This window comes from Ipomoea triloba, chromosome 12 (assembly GCF_003576645.1).
Source record: "Ipomoea triloba cultivar NCNSP0323 chromosome 12, ASM357664v1".
Classification (NCBI taxonomy): domain Eukaryota; kingdom Viridiplantae; phylum Streptophyta; class Magnoliopsida; order Solanales; family Convolvulaceae; genus Ipomoea; species Ipomoea triloba.
Genome location: NC_044927.1, coordinates 20,910,822 through 20,931,601, shown reverse-complemented (window position 1 = coordinate 20,931,601; position 20,780 = coordinate 20,910,822). Strand labels below are relative to the sequence as shown.

The 20,780-nt window shown below is 35.8% G+C and overlaps 1 protein-coding gene, 1 long non-coding RNA gene and 1 other non-coding gene across 5 annotated transcripts; 2 read left to right on the top strand and 1 right to left on the bottom strand.

Annotated features, from left to right (window-relative positions):
- Window positions 1–630: 630 nt before the first annotated feature.
- On the bottom strand, window positions 631–5,384 carry LOC115999641. 2 transcript variants are annotated; one of them, XR_004094013.1, is made up of 5 exons: window positions 5,257–5,384; window positions 3,548–4,120; window positions 2,069–3,028; window positions 1,877–1,969; window positions 631–1,111 (listed from the first exon to the last, which is right to left on the bottom strand). It is a non-coding gene; the product is annotated as an uncharacterized LOC115999641 (long non-coding RNA). The 2 variants fall into 2 exon arrangements; XR_004094012.1 differs by having other exon boundaries at window positions 631–1,969; window positions 5,257–5,383.
- A 9,626-nt stretch (window positions 5,385–15,010) lies between these two features.
- Window positions 15,011–20,682, top strand: LOC115999048 (protein SEH1). 2 transcript variants are annotated; one of them, XM_031238786.1, is made up of 11 exons: window positions 15,011–15,256; window positions 15,939–16,213; window positions 16,541–16,571; window positions 16,665–16,888; window positions 17,505–17,616; window positions 17,737–17,837; window positions 18,667–18,744; window positions 19,324–19,479; window positions 19,725–19,837; window positions 19,929–20,055; window positions 20,263–20,682. In XM_031238786.1, the coding sequence occupies exons 4-11, from the start codon at window positions 16,730–16,732 to the stop codon at window positions 20,392–20,394; spliced, it is 978 nt and encodes a 325-aa protein (XP_031094646.1). In that variant the 5' UTR covers window positions 15,011–15,256; window positions 15,939–16,213; window positions 16,541–16,571; window positions 16,665–16,729; the 3' UTR covers window positions 20,395–20,682. The 2 variants fall into 2 exon arrangements, with proteins under 2 accessions (XP_031094646.1, XP_031094645.1); XM_031238785.1 differs by lacking the exon at window positions 15,939–16,213 and having other exon boundaries at window positions 20,263–20,633.
- Window positions 18,307–18,420, top strand: LOC116000592. The gene has a single exon (XR_004094165.1). It is a non-coding gene; the product is annotated as a small nucleolar RNA snoR104 (small nucleolar RNA).
- Window positions 20,683–20,780: the final 98 nt, after the last annotated feature.

Sequence of the window (20,780 nt, the reverse complement as noted above, 5' to 3'; positions counted from 1 at the left end):
TTAGGAAAGATATTTTTTAAATGAAGAACTATTATTTCAAATGAAATTTTGAAAATTATTTTTTAGAAAGAATTTCATTTCTTGGTGCCAAACTTGGATATGTGGTAGAAAAATGGATAATCTATTCTCTTTTTTATAAAAAAAAAAAAAAAAAAAAAAAAAAAAAACATCCTAATAAAATATGGGTACTTCATATCATGTTATATCATTCACCAGCTGAGATGAATGGTCTTCCCTCCTCCTAGGATGCATAACTATGACATACTACAGAAGGATCTTAAATTTGCACCAGGGAGCACGTAAAGGAAAGAGAAAGAGAGCTAAGAAAGAGAATTAGGAAATGAAACTTGTCTAGAAGCAAACAATGAAATGAACTGTGGGCTAAAGCTCTTGGCTTTTCTTTTTTTTTTTCAGAATGGTAGGGTGTGTGCATTTCTTATCGGCAATTTATATTGATTATTGAAATGTATGTGCTATGTGTATTAGTGTCAGTATATATTTGATGAAAGTTGCATAGATGAACTCTTGAACAGGCAATCGGGCTATATGAAACTTTTTTAGCTACATTTCTTTGTCGTTCTCCAATGTGTCTTAAGAATAACATTTGGTGCATGTAAATGTGCCAAGATGTGTAAAAAGAACATGAAGTTTTATTCATCTAAAATATTATACAAATTTATATTGGCATCATGCACTTGTGTAGTTGGCAAGTGGCTAAATCAGGTATGGTCAGGCTCTCTTGTTCAAAACCTTCCGTGTGAAATGCTTTACATGGAATTCAGAATGTTAAAAATGGTGGAAACAAGACCAGATCCACTACTCCCCCAGTAAGACTAATATCCTTCCGTGTGAAATGCTTGTTAGTTTATTGTATTGTAATGTCATATCGTGTATAGAAGTATATTCTTTATTTGTACTAGAACGAAAGGTTCAATAAATCCTTCTTGGGACCGGTGGTTTGAGGGACCCCAGGATGCATATGGATGTAGATGTTTGATACTGTGATCACCCTTGACTCATCCCTTCAATTTCATAATTTACTGGAAATTGATTTTGAAATTTGTACCTCACACATAATTGTCTCCCAGCTTACATGCAACTATACTAGTGTCTGTAACAAAAAAGGGTTAATTAGATTGCCAGATACCAAATAGGGAAGAACAATTTACTTTTGAGCCAGAAAGTCATAGCATTACATAAAGAACAGGTCAAATTTAAACCTTGCAAGGCTGATATACAACATAAGTGTTGAACCTCTTACTTCAATTCCATCACATATAAATCATAAGTTTTTAAATAAGTTTAACACATACCACTGAAAACAAAGACACCGTAGCTTTGAAATAGGGAAACCCAGCTCAGCACTGCCTAATTACTTGCAAATTTAAACTTAACAGGAAAGCCAAAAAATAAGCACACAAACTCAGAGCTAATAAATTGCATATTGCCTCCAAAAAATTTAAAAGAGAAGATAGGGAAATTCAGAGACAACACCCCGAACCCCACTTATATCTCATAATTGAAAAGATATTTACATCATCCTCATCCATATAGTTAGTTATAACCATAGGGATTTGTAACACAAAGAAGAATTGAGAAAATCAAAGAAAGACAGCAATAAACACTAAAACCCCAAGATTAGGACAACAAACAGTTACAAAAACCATATTAATCTCAGTAATGTAATTATGTATACCAATATCTCAGCCGAAAAATTCAAAAAATTAAAAACAAATATGAAAATGGGGGGAAGTTGGCACTGACCAAGACTACTGGTCAAGACTACCATTGAGCAAAAAGCACATACACATACACTTCATAAATTAATTTGGCAAACTTTCGTACTTAGGGATTTATCAAATTAAATCAATTGAACCTGATGAGCTGTTGTTTCACAACTAACGGCAGTCGACGGAGCTACGACTGCATCTGCGGAGGCATGTAGTAGCAGCTCGACTGAAGTTTGCGGCTGAGTGATCAATAAAAATAAGAATCCACCGATTTGTACGAATGTAAGATACATAGATCAACTCAGATTCAATAAAAATAAGAAAACCAGAAGACTTACCGCGTCTACATGAGGCCGTGAGTCACTGAGGAGAGTGAGGGTTGAGGTCGTGAGCTGTGAGTCGCACCGGCGATATGAGATTTGAGATGAGCGAGAGAATAGGCGGAATCGCAGGGAAGAATTCTGTAGTGTAGTCAGTAGGAATTATTATAGCTACATAAAGAAAGACAGATGGTCAAATCAAAACATGTCGTGTTAGCGACATGTTGCTCCAGTTTTGCAAGAAGGAAGCCAAGGCTGAAGATTTATTCAATGAAATCAATGAAACCAACATCAAGATTCTTGTCGACGTCTGAGTGTTCACTGTTCTTTTAAAGTGTTCATCTCTTCAAAGCAAAATCCAGAATATGTCCTCCGGTCATTGTTATGTTTTGCCTCGAATAGAATTGTAAAGTCATCTCAATTGTAGAGTAAATCTTCAGCCTTGGCTTCCTTCTTACAAAACTGGAGCAACATGTAGCGAACACGACATGTTTTGATTTGACCATCCGTCTTTCTTTGTGTAGCCATAACAAGATTCCTACTGACTAAACTACACAATTTTTCACCTGCTATGACTTCTATAGTTAACACTCCTTTTTCCTCAATAAACCCCTCCGCAATCCATAGCTGCATCAGTTTTGTCAGGCAAATGATCATAACTTAATTGTATTAACCTCTGGTAGCTCTCTATATTCATTCTAAGGAAATCACTAAAACTGATAATCACATTGCGCCATTCTAACCGAGTTTCTGATTTGCCTAACAGAATACCAGCAATTATCACCACCGCTAGTGGTAGTCCATCACATTTTTTTGCTATCTCTTCGCCATACTCTTTCAAGTCATCGGGGCATCTCTCCTCACGAAAAACCTTCTTCTCAAGTAGCTCCCAGCTTTCTTTAAGCTATAAAAATTTCAAGCGGCGAGGCTCTCCTATGGGTGGACTGGGTAATTCCAGAATTGTTTTCGGGACAGCCTCTGCATTAACAGAAAAATGCGGTGAAAACAGATTCATGTATCATTGGGCTCAATCTGCTGATTCAAATCGTGAAATAGTACACTCACGGTTTCGTGTGCATTGAAGTGTAAACACAGTATTGAAAAATGAGTGCCGACCATATATTTGTGCTTGACAGACATATATCATTCCCGATGGACTAAAAATAACATATATATTATTCACAATTACTAAAAATACTTGAGGTATTAAAAATTATTTCACATAAACACTTACGAAAAATCATTATTTTTGGAGTTTTAAAAAATAGTGCACATCTATCTTACCTAGAAATACTTTTGAGAGGTTAAAAATATTTTGCACATAAATACTTATGAAAATAATTATTTCCAGGGTTTTGAAAGGTGAATGAACATTACTGTTACCCTAGAAGTCAAGATTTCATCTACATTTAATAGCATCTTAGCCCCCTTGATAGAGAACCTGTAGATCAAACAAATCTAATTTATTATTATTATTATTATTAAACATCATCATACCATCATCTCATCAACTTCTTCGCCGCTGCTGATCCTGAGGAAAAACCGACCGCCGGAAAACCATCATCATCGCCATCAAGCTTCACCGATCACTGCCGGTGGTGAGAAGCGTCGACGGTCAGCTCGCAGAGAGGAACTGGAGGTCGCCGTCGCTGCCTCGCCGGAAGAAACTAGCGATCGCTGAAGCTTGTCCTGCCGTTGGTCGTCACCGACCTGCTCACGTCGCTAGCTGATCGACGTCGCTGGAGTTGAGGTCGCCGCCGTTGCTTGCTACACCGAGGGAAAGAGAGAGGCCGTGGTGGTGTGGCTTGGCGTGATGAGAGGATCGGAGAAGGAGGGAGAGAGAGCGAGAGAGAAAAGAGGGTGGGAGAGAGAGAGAGAGTGATGGAGGAAATCTGGGGGTTAAGAGAAAACAAAATAGAGAAGGAAGATGCTTTTGTGTTTCTTTACTGGTTTGGGACCTAGGCACTAGCCTGGTCCCGGGTCCCCTTCCCTTCATCCCAAAAAGAAAAAGAGAAGAGAGAGAAGAAGGGATGAGGAAAAAGGATGGGAATGGGGTGGAAAATTCGAAACCTGGGGTGAAGAAAACAAAAGTGTATAATTTAATGTGGAGTGATTTTGGGTATTACTAGAAGATAAAAACTTGTTAATAGGCAGTTGTTATGCCATGTACCTGGGTTCACCTTGCAAGGTGAATTCATAATTGTATATTCATAATTTCATAATTTTATGTTCACAATTTTAGAATTTCATGTTCACAGTTTTAAAACTTTATGTTTATAATTTCATAATTTCATGTTCATAATTTCATAGTTCTATGTTCACAATTTTATAACTCTATGTTCAACAGTATCAAAACTCTATGTTCAATTTTTTAATCTATATAACAAAACTGTGAATATAAAGTTTAAAAGTTGTGAATATTGAGTAATGTAATTTTGTATATTAAAATTTAAAATTGTAAATATAGAGTTCTAAATTTGTGAACATAGACCCGAGTCCACCTTGCATAATGATGTACAGGATTTTGGTTGAATGAATTCTGAAGAGAAGAAATGCAAAGCAAATGATGTAATTAAGGAAGAAGATTTTTGAAGAAGGCTTGGGATGTTTCTCTTATTTATAGGCATAAGGAGAAGGCAGAGCTGGAACTTGAAGGAACAAAACAAATGTAGTCTTCACATGCAAGAAGCTGCTGCAGAAATTGTTTCCGAAACCAACCAAGAGAACAAAAATGAAGGCTAGGTTAGGCCCTTAATCAGACCAAATGAATTTAATAAGGGATTAGGGTGGCTAATTTGTCTACTAATATGCCAAAAGTCTTGTTGACTGATGAAAGAATTATTATCATTATTATTATTATTTTGAAAGAATTATTATTATTATTATTTATTATTATTATTACCCCTATTTCAGCATACCAAATACGCCCGTAAATAGAGGAATCCTATTCAAACATGGATTCCTTTATATTTATATATATATATATATATATATATATATATATCCCCTAAACTCCCTCATATATACTAGAATTTCTTCTTTACAACAAACAGTGTGGGATCAATGAAAATTCATTTCAAAAGTGGATTACTTTAACACTTCCCTAGAATTTCTTCCTTACTGAAACATTGTAGTACGGGCTTCCATGTTTACTTAAATCTCATTATAATGGATGGTATGGTTACAGAGCAAGTAATTTATGGTACCTTTGAACGCCTCTAGCTTTGCGCTTTGCCAGTAACTCTCTGTGCGATCCACTCCAAACCATCATAGAGGCCATCACCAGTAAGGGCGCAACTGGCTTGGATGTGCCAGTCGTGGTTTTTAATGCTGTGGAGAGAAACAGCATCGGTTATCTCTGCAGGAGTCATGGCTTCTTTGAGGTCTTGCTTGTTCGCGTATACAAGCACAACAGCATTCTGCAAATCTTCATGTGGGAGCAGCTGGAACAGTTCGTCTTTTATAATCGAAATTCGGGCTCTGACTGTACTGTCTATGACTACAATGACAGCATGAGTTCCTCGGTAGTAGGTTGCCCATGAAGTCCTGAGCCTCTCTTGCCCACCAAGATCCCACACCTGGTAAACAATAACTAATACATTAGCAAATTAGTTAGACCAGTCCAGGGAATGGTGAAAACGACAAGTGTTAGCAATTTTCAACATCCAATGCAGTCCCCAAAAAAGATGACTTCTAATCAGTCATTCTACTAACACGTTGAAAAGACCAAGTGAGAAGACTAAATCAGTATTCTTTTTACAGCATAGGCAAATGGATGCAGAAAACTAGAAACAGGAAAAGAGCATGCATTTTTATATTCCATGAATGTAAGAACACCAGTGCAGCCAATATTTTTCTTACACTGCCTCTCTAGCCAAACCATTCCACAAGCAAACAAGTTGCAAAATAAAGTTTCCCGCAAGTACACAAGAGCCATTGCCATCTACAAGAGAGGAAACCTATTCACTCTAGTTCAACAGTATCCTTCATCTTGATCTTCTGATGGGGTAAAAAGCTTGAGTGCTAAACATGCTCACAAATGAAAATGTACCGCCCTCCCCCAACCAATGAAAACAGGATAAAGAAAAACCTATGAAGGATCAGCATTCAGATATGAGACTAAAAACAGAACCTGCTTCAAGTTTCAGTGTAGTACATTTATATGATTTCCCTGATTCTCAAAGATTAGAACACACCCTTCTGAATTCCAGAGTACTATTTCAACAAAAAAGAAGCAATCCTCATTGGCCACTACTCCTTTGTCTTGTCAGGCAGAGGCAGCCTTGCATTTTAAAGCCTATTTGACCCCATAACTCTTCTGGAGAAATCAACATATCAGGAAAACACAAAAAGTGTCACAGCATGCTTAAGCATCAGTAACCCCCGTAAGTGAATATAATTGTTATTTGGCATGAACCTCTAAACTTTGTTTTCCAGCATTGTAAGTGACTAAAAAATAAAAAAAGCTCCAAACCATATCAGAATACATGAAACGCTCTACAACTATGAGCACATGTAAGTTAACTCTTATATGTCATCTGAATCATCACCAGCATTGAAACTAGAGCTTGAGCCCTCATGAAACTATTACCATTAAGGCTAACATTTCAACCTGTGTCACCTCTATGGTTCTATCCTTTCTCTTCAGCATATGCTAACAGGTTAAGACTTCTAGTCTAGTAGAAGCTATCAGGTGGCACAGGTTGAAGTTCATCATCATAACCATCAAACGCAAAATTGGTGTGCAAACCAGGTGGTATCTAAAGCTATTTACAGACACAAGTCAAGTGACCACCACATTTCAGCTTCTACAGCTGATTAAAGTAATAAATACAGATAACATGCATATTTTCTCAAACTATTTTTACCATCAGACTACACAAATGTATTAAAAACCCAGCATTCTAAGTAATAGGAACTTGGTTGTTTAATTATTATTATTATTATTATTATTATTATTATTTATTATTATTATTATTATTATTATTATTATTTCTTTATTTTTGGTAGGCAATTAAAGGAACTTATGATTATTATAGCAAATTAGCACTTATGAACCAACTATTCAATAAAACTCTATTCAAGTATTCATCTTATATACTATTATATTATACTGTTTAAAACTAAGTGCTCCTTTGGAGGATGTAATAAGTAATCTGCATTTTCTCGGCCCAAAATATCAAGATTCCTAAATGTATGAACCCATATTATTGGTAGACCACATATTATGTGAATATGAGATATTTCTTATAGGTTGATACAAAACATACAAAAAAAAAAAAAAAAAAAAAAAAAAAAAAAAAAAAAAACAGTGATAGACTAAGATCTATGTGTTTGCTGAAGAAAAAGGAATGTCACCACCCTTCTCAATCAAACAGAAACTCAAACAGAAGTAAGCATGTGTGTTATTTGCAGCATCCCAGCAAAATATTTTAAAATCTCAAACTACATAGAACAAGAATGCACAAACTTTTTTCTTCACAATCACATTACCTAATCACAGCAGCACTAGATAAACAAAACCAAAGTAAAGCAGTCCGAGGCAGCAGCATGCCGCCACAAGCCACAGCAGCCGCCACAGGCCACAGTAGTCAGTCACATGCTCCGCACATACCTTTGGAAAACCGCCCCCCTTAAATCGCTCAACAGCCCAACCGCCAAGTCAATCGCACCGTAGTCCAACCAGACGCACCGCTTCGGCCCATTGGTCCGCAACCGCTTGCACTTGCTCCACAGTCTCACCCATTTCGTCGCGCAAGTCCGCGCCAAGGCTGCACGCCTTGAACTGCTCCCATGTCGCGTCGCATTACCATAATGTTACCGTGTCGCGCCCAACCACTTGGGCCACACTCCGTGTTACTTGCAACGGCACGGCTGCGTGCATACCGCACCGCGCCTACTCGTACCAATGCGCCTAAGTCCGGGCTGCATTGAGCCATCTCGCAAACTAGCTCACCAACTCGCCCACAGTGTGCTAACAAGGCACCATCCGAGCCCAAACCCGGCTAAACACTTAGCCGCACACACTGGTTCACCCAGCCAGCACCTATGCCCAACCTGCAAGGCATTGGGACCCAAGCACGTCGCAACCTAAGCTTTTCAAGGCCCCGCGTACTTCGGCCACAGACCAACTTCGCACCTTAGCATGAGCTACACACCATCAAACGTGCTCGTTCGAGTCGTCCACCCACGACTCAACCAAGTCGACTGGCTCTAAGTCATGCCACGGTAAAACCCTTTGCCACACCAAAACCATGGCATTTGGCCAAACCTACTGGATTTACAGGTCTAACAGTAGGCTATAGTCAATAACCAACCAATAACTGATTAACTGAGTTTTTTTAATGCTCGTAAGTCGTAACTGACTGAAACCAAATAGGTTATTTTGGTAACCGAAATCGACACTTTCCACAATCCAGAATTCAACAATAAATAAAATTATAGTAAATAGCAAATAATAAATCATAATAAGTCACAATCGACAATTTGAGTCCAAAGTCTGACTCCATAGTTCATAACACATTCAAAAACCATAGTCTAAAGTGATTTTTTTAATAAAATTCAAAGTGAACAAATAGAAATTAGTCAATTACCTTTGATTATTGAACCCTTGGAGAGTTGGAGGAACCGAGCAAGTCTGGGAGAGTGTGCCTGGGCGATGAGCGTGACTGCGTGAGGGTGAGGTCGTGGCCCGTGAGCGACTGAGTGGTGACTCCGGTGAGTGAAGATTCAAGAATTTGTCTCGTTGTTTGTCTATGTGAATTAGGAAATTTATGGGAGTGTCAAGTAGAGAGTGAGAAAGGGCTAATGGCAACAGGGCAGGGCGGGGCGGGACGGGGGCGGGGAGTGGGGTCCCGTCCCCGAATTGAATCCCCATTCCCCGTCCCTGCCATGTTCCCCGAAGGGGATGGGGAATATTGCCTGTCCCCGTCCCGATCCCCATCCCCGCTGGGATTTTTTGGGGACAGGAATTCCTAGCCACATTTTTGAATGAAAACATAAGTTGCATCATGCACTCTCACACTTCCAGATTACACAGCAACACTCTCAAAATCATCTAACTACTAATTACTATTTTGCTTTTAGACCTCTTTGGCTACATTCACATTTCATAATTAAATCAAACTATCTAATACGAACTTCTAACAGCACTACTGATCTTGCACAACAAATTAACAACTATATACTAGCCACCTTTTTTTATCAAATACCCAGAATTGAGTTTGAAATTAATCGTCTACAATTTTCATAATTTCTAGAATTTAGCTTCTAAACATGAAAAGAAACAAAGAAAGAAAAACAAAACACCAGAAAAATTAAAAATAAAAAGAGTAAAATATACGTACCTGTGCAGGATTTCGTAATACAAATTTTGAGGAGCATCGCCTAGCAGTTTCAAGTTTTGAGTTGCAGAAAGCTGGGACGGCGACGGCGACGTCGCTACAGCTAGCTTGGGACGACGACGCCAACTTGGTGAGGAAGCAGGGATGGCGAGCGAGTCGGTGAGACCGCGAGAGGCAGAGAGAGCGTGTCGGCGTGAAGACTGTGGACTGACAGAGATGGACTAGGGCTTTGAGAAAAGTTTTTTATTTTTGAATAGCAAATTGTCATTTTTGTCTACTGACTATCGCTAAATATACTGTGGACCATAATTATGGTTGATAATGTATTTGTATTGAATGAATACTGCAGTTTGTTGAAAGAAAACTGCAGTTGCGCATAACAGATGAGTTCAACACACTGCAGTATCAGTTCAACACAACTGCAGTATCTGTTCAGCATAACTGCAGTATCCGTTCAGCATAACTGCAGTATCAGTTCAACACAACTACAGTTCCAAGCGGATGAAACGGCCTCTGTTCCGCACAACTGCAGTTTCCTTTCAACACAACTGCAGTATCCGTTCAACACAACTGCAGTATCAGTCATGGTGCATGGTCCACAATGCATTGTAGACCATGGTCCACGGTATAACGACTATAGGAGTCATGTTAATTGCAATTCATGACTTTCAAAATTGTTAGTTCCGTACATTAACTATACAATTCGCTCTGGCCAAATTACCGGTCAAATTTGCCGGAAAAATCCTAAACCCTAAAATAATGAGCGCTCATTTCACATCTTTTTTTTCTTCTCTTTCGGCAAATTCTTCTTTTCTTCTTCTTCTCCGGCGAAATCTAGTAGCTTAGTGATTTCAACTCTCCATCATAACCTGCTAAATCAAAAACGAAACTGATGTACGTTACACCGGACTAGTCAACACATGATATCATATCAATAATTAAGAATCACAACACATGATAGACGTTGATGGATGTAATTCTTAATTATTGATATGATATCATGTGTTGACTAGTCCGGTGTAACGGACATCAGTTTCGTTTCTGATTTCCCAGATTATTATGGAGAGTTGAGATCACTAAGCTACTAGATTTCGACAGAGAAGAAGAATAAAAGAAGAATTTGCTGAAGAAGAATGAAAAAGATGTGAAATGACTAAAATGTCCTCATTATTTTAGGATTTAGGATTTTTCGGCGAATTTTGCCGAAGTGACCAAAATTGATTAAAATTGAATAGTTAAGGTACGAAAGTAACAGTTTTGAAAGTCGTAGATTGCAATTAACATGACCCCTATAGTCAGTGGACCAAAATGACAATTTGCTCTTTTTGAATACTACTGACTTTGTTATAATGCAGTATCTGTTTATAACTACTTTCTCAAGCTACTGAATCACAAAGAGCCAATATTGTCTCCATTGAGACTCAAACTCACCCCTTCTATATGGGCAAATTATGCTATAGACCCGGGTCCACCTTGCAAGGTGAACACATGTCCATGTTCACAATTTAAAAACTCTATGTTCACAATTTTAGAACTCTATATTCATAATTTTGTTATATAGATTCAAAAAGTGTTATACTATTGAATATAAAGTTATGAAATTGTGAACATAGAGCTCTGAAATTGTGAACATAGAGTTCAAAAATTATGAACATAATGTTAAAAAATTGTGAACATAGAGTTCAAAAACTATGAACATAGAGTTCTAAAATTGTGAATATGGACATCGGTTCACCTTGTAAGGTGGACCCCATAACAACTGTTTCATATGAGAGTGCAACTGGGTGCCACTAGACCACAAGGTTTTGACTTGAGTTTTTGATTATTTTATAATATTATACATAAATATAATATAAATAGAAGGAAAAATTGCGGGTTTGGTCCCTATAATAATGGTAGTGACGACTCAATCCCGAGTTATGGACGTATCCGAGTTTAGTTCCTTAGTTATTTGTGAAGTTGCGAGTTTAGTCCTTGATTGTTAAATTTGACGGAAAATTTAAAAACATTTAAATTTTGACGGGTAAAATAGAAAATTCACATTTTATTATATTTATTATATCAAAATCACTGTCACAACATTATTTTTCACTTCTTAGCATCTTATTTTATGATTATTCAATTCTAAAAAACATTTCAATAATTTAAGTATGACGTGTTAGGAACATGGTTCTCGAATCTCGTATAACAAACTTAAGACTTAGCACAAACACTTGATCATTGTATTCAAGCATGTGAAACACATCATCCTAAAAGTTTATCATTTCTATTACTAAACATCAAAGGTAATCAAATCAAGGGAGTAGTTTGAGATTTTTAGTACGTAAAATTCTTTCGTAGGCTCTGCAATAACTTAATCAAGAATCATATATCACGACAAAATATGAAAATTATATTATATCACCTCATATGTCTTCTTAAAAATCAGATAAATGAATGAGTAACCTAAGACTCAATTATGAAAATTAAAAAAACGATTATTAACTAAAATATTGCATACCAAATAATTATTTTTTAAATACTACAAATCTCAAGTTATTCCGTTGGTAAATTTCTAATAAAAGCAACCTGAGGAATTTGAAATCATTTTGTATCTCAAAAGTTCAGGTTTGATTACATTTGTATTTTTTTTTTAAATCGTTTGATTACATTTGTTGCTTAGTAAAGAAAATCGAAAATTGTTTGGATAGTGTGTTTCACACGCCTGAAGACAATGATCAAATGTTTCTTTGTTTGTGCTAAGTCTTAAGTTTGTTATACGAGAGTCAAATTCCTAACAAGTCATACTAAAGTTATTGAAATGCTTTTAAAATTGAAGAATATTGAAATAAGATGCTAAGAAGTGAAAAATAATGTTGTGAAAGTGGGTTTGATATAATAAAGAGAATAAAATGTGAATTTCCTACTTTACCCCTCAAATTTTAAATATTTTTTAATTTTTCCGTCAAATTTAACAGTCAGGGATTAAACTTGGCACTTCGCAAATAACTGAGGGACTAAACTCGGATAAAACCATAACTCAAGGATTGAATCAGAACTTAGGTATAACTCATGGACCAAAGATGCAGTTTTTCATATATATATATATATATATATATATATATATATATATATATATATATATATATATATATATATATATATATATATATATATATTTATATTTATGTATTTTTTTTGAGGAATCGGGGATGGGATGGGGATCAGGGATCAGGGTCGGGGCGGGGATATCGTCCCCGTTCCTCGAAAAAATTTCCCGAACCTGCCCATATCAGGGTTGAGATCAAATTTTCCCATCGACGGGATAAATTGCCATTCCTAGATAGGACTGAAGCTTGGCTAAAAGAGAGGTGTATGTCTTCTAGAACTTGATAATTCCAATTTATATATACTATCACGAAAATTTCAATAGTACTCAAAAAAGAAAAAATCACGAAAATTTCATGCTTTCATAAGAACCTAACATTAATAGATATGGATATAAATAAATGGAGAATAGAGATGAAAAGTTGAAAACCCTAGAACAATCAATTAGTACAGAAGCTATTGATAGAATAAACTTATCATACTGTTAAGAAGCAAGCAAAATTTTTCGGTGGAAAAAGTCGGCGGCAAGGGACCGAAGTTATTAAGTTATATAGATGCAAAGTTTGATTCTCGCTGAGATGAAAAGAGGCATTAGGGTTTAGACGGAGAAGTGTATATATAGATGCGAAGTTTGATTTGTAGATCCGGGTTACAACCGACCCGTCTGTTAATACTGTGTAATTTTATATTTACTTCAAAATAAAGAAATAAAATACTATTTTGTCTCATTTTAACTATATATTTACTATTTATGATCAATCTAACTATTATTTATTTATATATGTTTTAACATTTTAAAATTAATTTTAAAATTATTTTTTATGTTTAATCGAATTTTTATGTAATTTTTAAATATATAAATCTTATGCAATAATATTAAATTAATTATTTCAAAATTAAATTATAAATAACTTATGTCTCGTTACTCGAGCTAAATTCGTAAAGTATGACAAAAGAATAAATATGTTATTCTTAATATAGTTGAGATTGTTTTAAAATTACGCATAAATATATAAATGCACAAAAATTTTCATCTATATATATATAATCTAATATGTAAAATCTCTATAAATTTGTAGTGTTGTTATGGTATTGTTTTTGTATATTTTCTTATGGATTTATTATTATATGTATTATTTTAATTGAATTTATTATTATAGGTATTATTTTTAGGATTTAAAACTTTAGCTCAAAAAAGTTCGGTTAGTCGGTTAAGCGATCGATTAATAATAAAAAAAAAAACTCCGATTCGGTAATACAAAGTTTAGTTCGGTTAACGGTTGTTTAAACATTTCGGTTAAAACAGATCGGCTAACTGACCGATTGTACACCCTTAAAAAGTGAATAAGAAATCAAAAAATTTGACCCAAAACATAAAAAAAAAATTTAAAAAATATTTCACATGCACAGTTGTCGCGTGTATTTAATTTTCAGAAGTAAGGCTTAATAAATTATAATATATTTAAATCAGAGTTAATTTCATTTTTGTCACATATTTATAAGTGTCAGTCAACTTTTAATCATTTTTTTCAAAACATATTCGCTTTGTCCTAATATTATTGTGACATGATTATTTTTGGCATCCGTTAACAAAACCATTTAAATGACCTTAAATACAGTGGCATTTTGGTCTATTCAATTTTAAGTGTTAAATCATTTTTTTTTTGGTCATAAATTTATATGTGTAATCATTCCACTTTTTTTTTTTTTTTTCAAAGCATCCTTTTTGGTCCCAACATTATTGTGTTATGATTATTTTTAGTCGTCCATCAACAAATATGTTCAAATGACATTAAAATATACGTTATTAACCACTCAAAATTCCAAAAAAATAATTTCTTCTTGGTAATAGAATCACAAGTCTTGTGGATTTTTATGAGATAGACATATGCACTAGACTTAGGTTTGCCATGAAGTAAACTTGTGATTTTTTTGAAAAAATGAATAAAAGTAGAATGACACATAAATCTAGAACCACAAAAATTAAAAAAGACTTAACACTTAGAACTTAATAGATTAAAATGTCTTTTATATTTACGTCATATAAACTTGATGATAGAAGACCAAAAATACTGATACCACAATAATACTATAACCAAATGGATATTTTAGATAAAAAAGACTAAAGTGAGAAAGTAGCTATGAACAATACTATATTGTAACAGAGTCAGTAGTACTAAAAAAAAAGAAGATAAAAAAGACTAAAGTGGACTAACACTTATAAAGCTATGACACAAAAATAGAACAAACTTTTTAACTTATATATGAACATGATCAAATCATAACATGGATCAATTTTATAGTTATTATTAAAAGTTCAAAACACTAAAATGTAATCCTAAACACACATCCTCCCTTCCCCGCCTTCAATTTGTCCCAGATGGGAAAAATCAATTTCCGCCCCGGTGGAGCGGGCTCGGGAATTTTTTTTGGGGAACAGGGACTGGGGTATCCCACCCCAACCCGACCCGATTCCCCGAGAATATATATAAAAAATATAATATTATAAAATAATAAAAAACTCTCAATTTCTCAAAGCCCTAGTCCATCTCTGTCAGTCCACAGTCCTCACGCCTACACGCTCTTTCTGCCTCTCGCGGTCTCGCCTTCTCTGTCGCCGACTCGCTCTCCGTCCCAGCCTACTAGACTCGCCGTCCCAAGCTAGCTGTCGCGACGTCTCCATCGCCGTCCCAGCCTTCTGCAACTCAAAACTTGAAACTGCTAGGCGAAAAACATTGAGTGCTCCTCAAAATTTGTACTACGAAATCCTGCGCAGGTACGTATATTTTACTCTTTTTATTTTAATTTTTCTGGTGTGTTTTGTTTTTCTTTCTTCGTTTCTTCCCGTGTTTAGAAGCGAGATTCTAGAAATTATGAAAATTGTAGACGATTAATTTCAAACTCAATTCTGGGTATTTGATAAAAAAAATGGTGGCTAGTATATAGTTGTTAATTTGCTGTGCAAGATCACTAGTGCTGTTAGAAGTTCGTATTAGATAGTCTGATTTGATTATGAAATGTGAATGTAGCCAAAGAGGTTTAAAGACAAAATAGTAATGAGTAGTTAGATGATTTTGAGAGTGTTGCTGTGAAATCTGGAAGTGCGAGAGTGCATGATGCAACTTGTGTTTTTATTCAAAAATGGGGCGGGGATTTTCCCCGGGGACGGGACTGTTGCCATCCCTCCCGCCCTCCCCTGCATTTCTGCGACTCCTGCGAGCAGCCCACGAGGACAGCGGCAGCCGCCGACAAGGACTCACTTCCAGAATTCTGGGTAGGTGTTTCTTAGCAGTTAGCAACTGCGTCTTGGCCGTGTCATTTTGGCTGCCTTATGCACGGCTGTGTCCAGGCGACAGTCCAGGCCGTGTCGCGATGGACAGTCAGTGGCACGGCCATCGAGCTTGAGAATTCAATTTATATTACTCGGTATTAATTAATTGTAGCATGGAATTAAATAGGTCCAACTCTACCTCAACTCGAGCTTGAAAGTTCAAGCAATCTGACTCAAACTCGAGCTCAAGCTCAAAAATTCGACCTCAATTGTAGCTCCAATTTCTGTTGCCAGTGGATCAATGGGCGCCCAATGTTGATTCTCAGAGCATAGCTTCCCAGCTCTTCGCTTTCTCCCTCTTCCCTTATCTAGGTTTCCTGTATTTCCTCACCAAGTCCAAGACCGCCCCTAAACTCACCCTCTCTGGCTTCTACTTCTTGCTTGCTTTTGTCGGTGCCACCAGTAATTTCCTTATCTGTTTCCCACTTCCTTGAGTTGAATTTCTTCTAGCTATATATCCTTTTTATATTTTTTTTATTTTTACAATGCAATTCTTAGTGCATGGAATATGAAAAACTAAGGTGATATTCATTTTGGTTGTAAGATATAAGGAGTAATAGATTGCTAGCAACTTCAATTTCTGCAGCTAGTTTCATCTATGCTGTATTTGGACTGAAAAATATTAAATGTATTTATCTTGCTGTAATTTTATTTTTTCATTTTACTCTGCCTTTAGCATTATGTTAACTGTAACACTGATCTTTGCTTGTGGTTCTTTCAATGCTTCAGCTCTGTCATACAGTTCCAGCAGGCATTTATGGTAATTTCCTCCCACTTTATGCATTTATTTTTTGAAAATGATTTTCATCTTTGGATTATGCATTCTGACATTGATATGCTGAATCTGAAACAGCAAAGGTGAAGTCTGGAACTTCACTATCCAATGCATATATATTGAGAAAGAGAGAGGGAGAAGGGATGGATAAGGCTCTAGTGACGCTGGAAAAAGGCACAACATGCTCGGCATGGAATTACAGCGGGCAGAGATTAGCATCTGGTTTGACTGATGGAACTGTGGCTATCTACAATTCAAACGATCCAGATTCCTCAGTTTTTACTTGCTCTTCGAAATTTAGGGTTCGTAAACTTTCCTCCTCGTTTATTGCCTCAAATCAAAATTTTCCCTTTACCTTCCTTTATTTGCTTTGTTTGTTGGAGTCTATCATTTCATTTTGAGATGAATGCAATGTGGTTTAAATTAATAAATCCTTAGCTGTTACTAATTATTGAGAAATTCCAATTGCACCGAAGTGATTCTAGTAATGTACAGAATTAGGGTAGAGAAATTCAGTTGGATGTGCCAAATGGATATTGATTTAATAAAAGTCTTGGTCGTGTTTCTTATTTGAACCTTTTGTTGTGGGTTTTGCAATTCCTTTTTGCAGTTCTGTGACTAGTAGCATTATTATTATTATTTTGAAGCTAACTTTGAGGATCAATTGTAACCAAAGCATAAAGTAACTTATTTTAGATTTTCCAGAGGTAGAAGTTGATGAAAAAATTGCTGTTTAGTTTTTATATATGACCTTTTAAGGTACTTGAATGCTTGTTTTCATTAGTTCTTGTTCATTTTAGTTTTCAGACTAACTGCTATTCATTTGAGCAAGAAAGTTCTATGAATTTTTTAATTAAAATTTTTATTTTGGTAATTGAAATTTCTATTTATAATTTCTTCTGTCATTTAATGTTAAAGGTCCATGAGACTGGTCTGATCAAGATTGTCTGGGTTCCACCAGAGTATGGAGATGGAATTGCATGTGTATGTGATGACGGAACTTTGTCATTGTGGGAGGAGGTGTCAGAAGGTAAGCCAGCAGTTTTATTTGATTGCATTACCTGGAAAAGTTATGTCTGCCTTTGCTACCTTTCATTTTCTGGCTGGGACTTCAGTGTGTCATATAGTTAATTCATTTATCATTTTCTAGATTTGGAGACAGTTCAATGGAAGTTGTGCAAATCCTTTGATAGAAACTCAAGTCGTGTTTTGGATATTCAATTTGGAGCCTCTCCCACTAGCCTGAAATTGGTAAGTTGGTTTTGTTTGCTTAGGGTTTCTATCTTTTCATTTGTGGTCATAGTAATAGTTAGAATTGTCTAAGGAGGACTAGGAAGTAAAGAAAAGAGAAGCCTATGCCTTACTCATTTTTTTTTTTTATTTTTTTATTTTTACTTCAGTGTAATCTTACTGGATGGTTGCAGCTGAAGCACCATGTTTTTTATAGGCCTATGCCTCACTCAAAGACTGTTATATACTGTGGATTTGGTTACCTTGGTTAATGCTCCATCTACATATTGCTAGATAAATTTTTATCTGATATTGATTTTTGGGATAACTATAAAATAAGAACCGTTTTTAAAGATATAGGATGGATGCAAAATGGACTACTAGCTTCTTACCATACATAGAACATGTGGCATAGGATGTGTATGTATTGAATATTTCACCAAAGTTATCCATTTGATGGAGTTGTACAAATATGGCTGGAAGCAGAGAAGGGGAGCATCTAGAAATTGGGATGTTGCCTGATACAATCTTCCTAAATTAAACCTCAATTTTTTGCTTGTTGTACATGAGCTAGTTCTTCAAGTATTTGCGTTGAGGGACATACAGAAAACCCTTGGATGATGCTCTCTGCAGCTCTGCTGCTAGCTCTTATGAAAGAACAGGATTGGCATTGGCCTCATGAATACTTTATTGGGAACTGTTTTATAAGAGCACAAAAAATACTTTTATCTTTATTTTTTGCGCATGTAATCTGGTACCAGTGGTGGTTGTTGAGAGTGTAGAAGTTCTTAGTTTAAATATTACTATATGTTGCTATCTTTACAATGCCGTTGCTTTGCTTCATATGCAGGTTGTTGCATATTCTGACGGCCAAGCAAAAATATTTGAGCTTCTAGATCCTTTAAACTTGAACAATTGGCAACTTCAGGTTTGCTATTGTGTTCTATTATACTTTACTTTATTTTTTAGCTGATTGGGCAATTGAATGTGCTTGTACAGTCTGGCATTAAGCAATAACCTACATTTTTATTTTCAATCAATTATTGTTTGCCAGAAGTAGACCTTGCTTGCTTTACATTTTTCTCATATATTAACAAAATTTTTGGCACTTCATCACTTTTTAATTAAGAGGACCTGAATACTGACTTGTGCTTTTGTATTTTAAAATATTGAAAGAATGACTCTTCAATTTCTCTTGCTTAAATGTCTAATTAGCTTACTTAGAGTGGGGATAATCTAATTAATCCAGCTTTCTCACATGTCACTTGAATTCCTTGCATAATTCACTCTGAACTTCCCTCCAAGTGAGGAATTGTTATCCTAATTGATGCCTGCTGACAGTAATGATATGTTTTTCGTTTATTTCATGTGGTAATTTTCTACTTGATTCCTGTTATTCTAACTATTATATTATATTGGTCAGATATGCCACTTTTTCCATGTATCATATATTGGTAAAACTACAGAAATGTTATATAATGTAAATATTATAAGATTTCTTTTGCAGGCTGAATTTCAGAATGTCATTGATTCTATATCTAAATTTGGGAAATGTTTATGCCTGTCTGCATCAATTGCTTGGAACCCGTCAAAGGGTGAAACACAGCAGTCAAGCTTTGTCTTGGGTTTTAATTCTGATATCCCACAGTTGAATTCCTCTAAGGTATGGGAACCTTTACATTCTTAGTTTATGCCAGATAAACTTCCTGATGCTATTTGGACTACTACTGCTATTTGGCTATATTTTTATGCAATGCTTTCATCTATGGCTATATCTCATGTTCCGACTTCATGATTACTATTCTATTGTTTTCTGACTTATGCTGTATTATTCCCTTTTAGTGAAATGTTCTAATCCATTGATTGATCTTATTCTACAAACATATTTTTTTTCCCTCTTTTTGTCAGGTTTGGGAATTTGATCAAGATCATCAGAGATGGCTTCCAGTTGCGGAATTAGCTCTACCAGCAGATAAGGGTGATCAGGTTTTTGCAATTGCATGGGCTCCGAACATTGGAAGGTAGCAAACACTGTTAGGATATGATGGAAGTTATCTCCCTATTAGACATTTGGTTCACTATATGTAAACTCACTGTACTACTATTGTGTAGGCCATATGAGGTAATAGCTTTGTCTACTTACAAAGGGATTGCGATATGGCATGTTGGATCAGAACCTGAGCCTGATGGAAGGCTTACGGTTGAGAAGGTTGCACTGCTCTCTCCCCATGATAACGAGGTATCAATATATTGAAGCCCTCTCATTAAGTTCCTTTTCAATACCCATCACAATAGACGAATTATACGTTTATAATGTGACTACTTGGTAACATGAAGTCGCGACTAAACCCATCTGGCATCTTTGCACGTGTGCACTACCTGTATGCGATATAACACTTGTCCCCGCAACCCTATCCAACATGTAACTTTCCGTGTAATTTTCAAGGTATGGCAGTTGGAATGGGACATGAGCGGAATGACCCTGGCTTCTACAGGGAGCGATGGCCTTGTCCGATTGTGGCAGTCCAACATAGATGGCATTTGGCGTGAACAGGCAATATTTGAACCCACAAATTAGTCTGCATCATCTCATCACTGGATGTGATTATGATAGTACTATTTTTTTTTGGGTGACAGAGGGAAACACGCAATCAATACCCTACCCAAGAGTCTAATAGTACTATTTTGTGATATGGTTCTTAACTTCAACTCATAGACTTCAATGTTTAAAGTGATGTTACTGTACATTTATTCATTCTAGTATTGACGTATTGTTAACTAAACTGCAATAACATAATATCCTTATGCTTCTTCTCATTGCTCAGATGTCATAATTGTGAATAAGGTCTGATAAGAAATTTCATTATTAGTACTAGCAATTGAATGACTCATGCACAAATTTTAATATTGAGTTTTACACTTGTGAATATTGAGTTATGTAATTTTGTATAGTGTTCTAAAATT

Coding starts and splice junctions, on each gene's coding strand:
- LOC115999048 (XM_031238786.1), top strand. CDS start 16,730: ATGGATAAGGCTCTAGTGACGCTGGAAAAAGGCACAACATGCTCGGCA. Junction 17,617..17,736: donor GTGGGAGGAGGTGTCAGAAG/GTAAGCCAGCAG, acceptor ATCATTTTCTAG/ATTTGGAGACAGTTCAATGG. Junction 17,838..18,666: donor CTCCCACTAGCCTGAAATTG/GTAAGTTGGTTT, acceptor CTTCATATGCAG/GTTGTTGCATATTCTGACGG.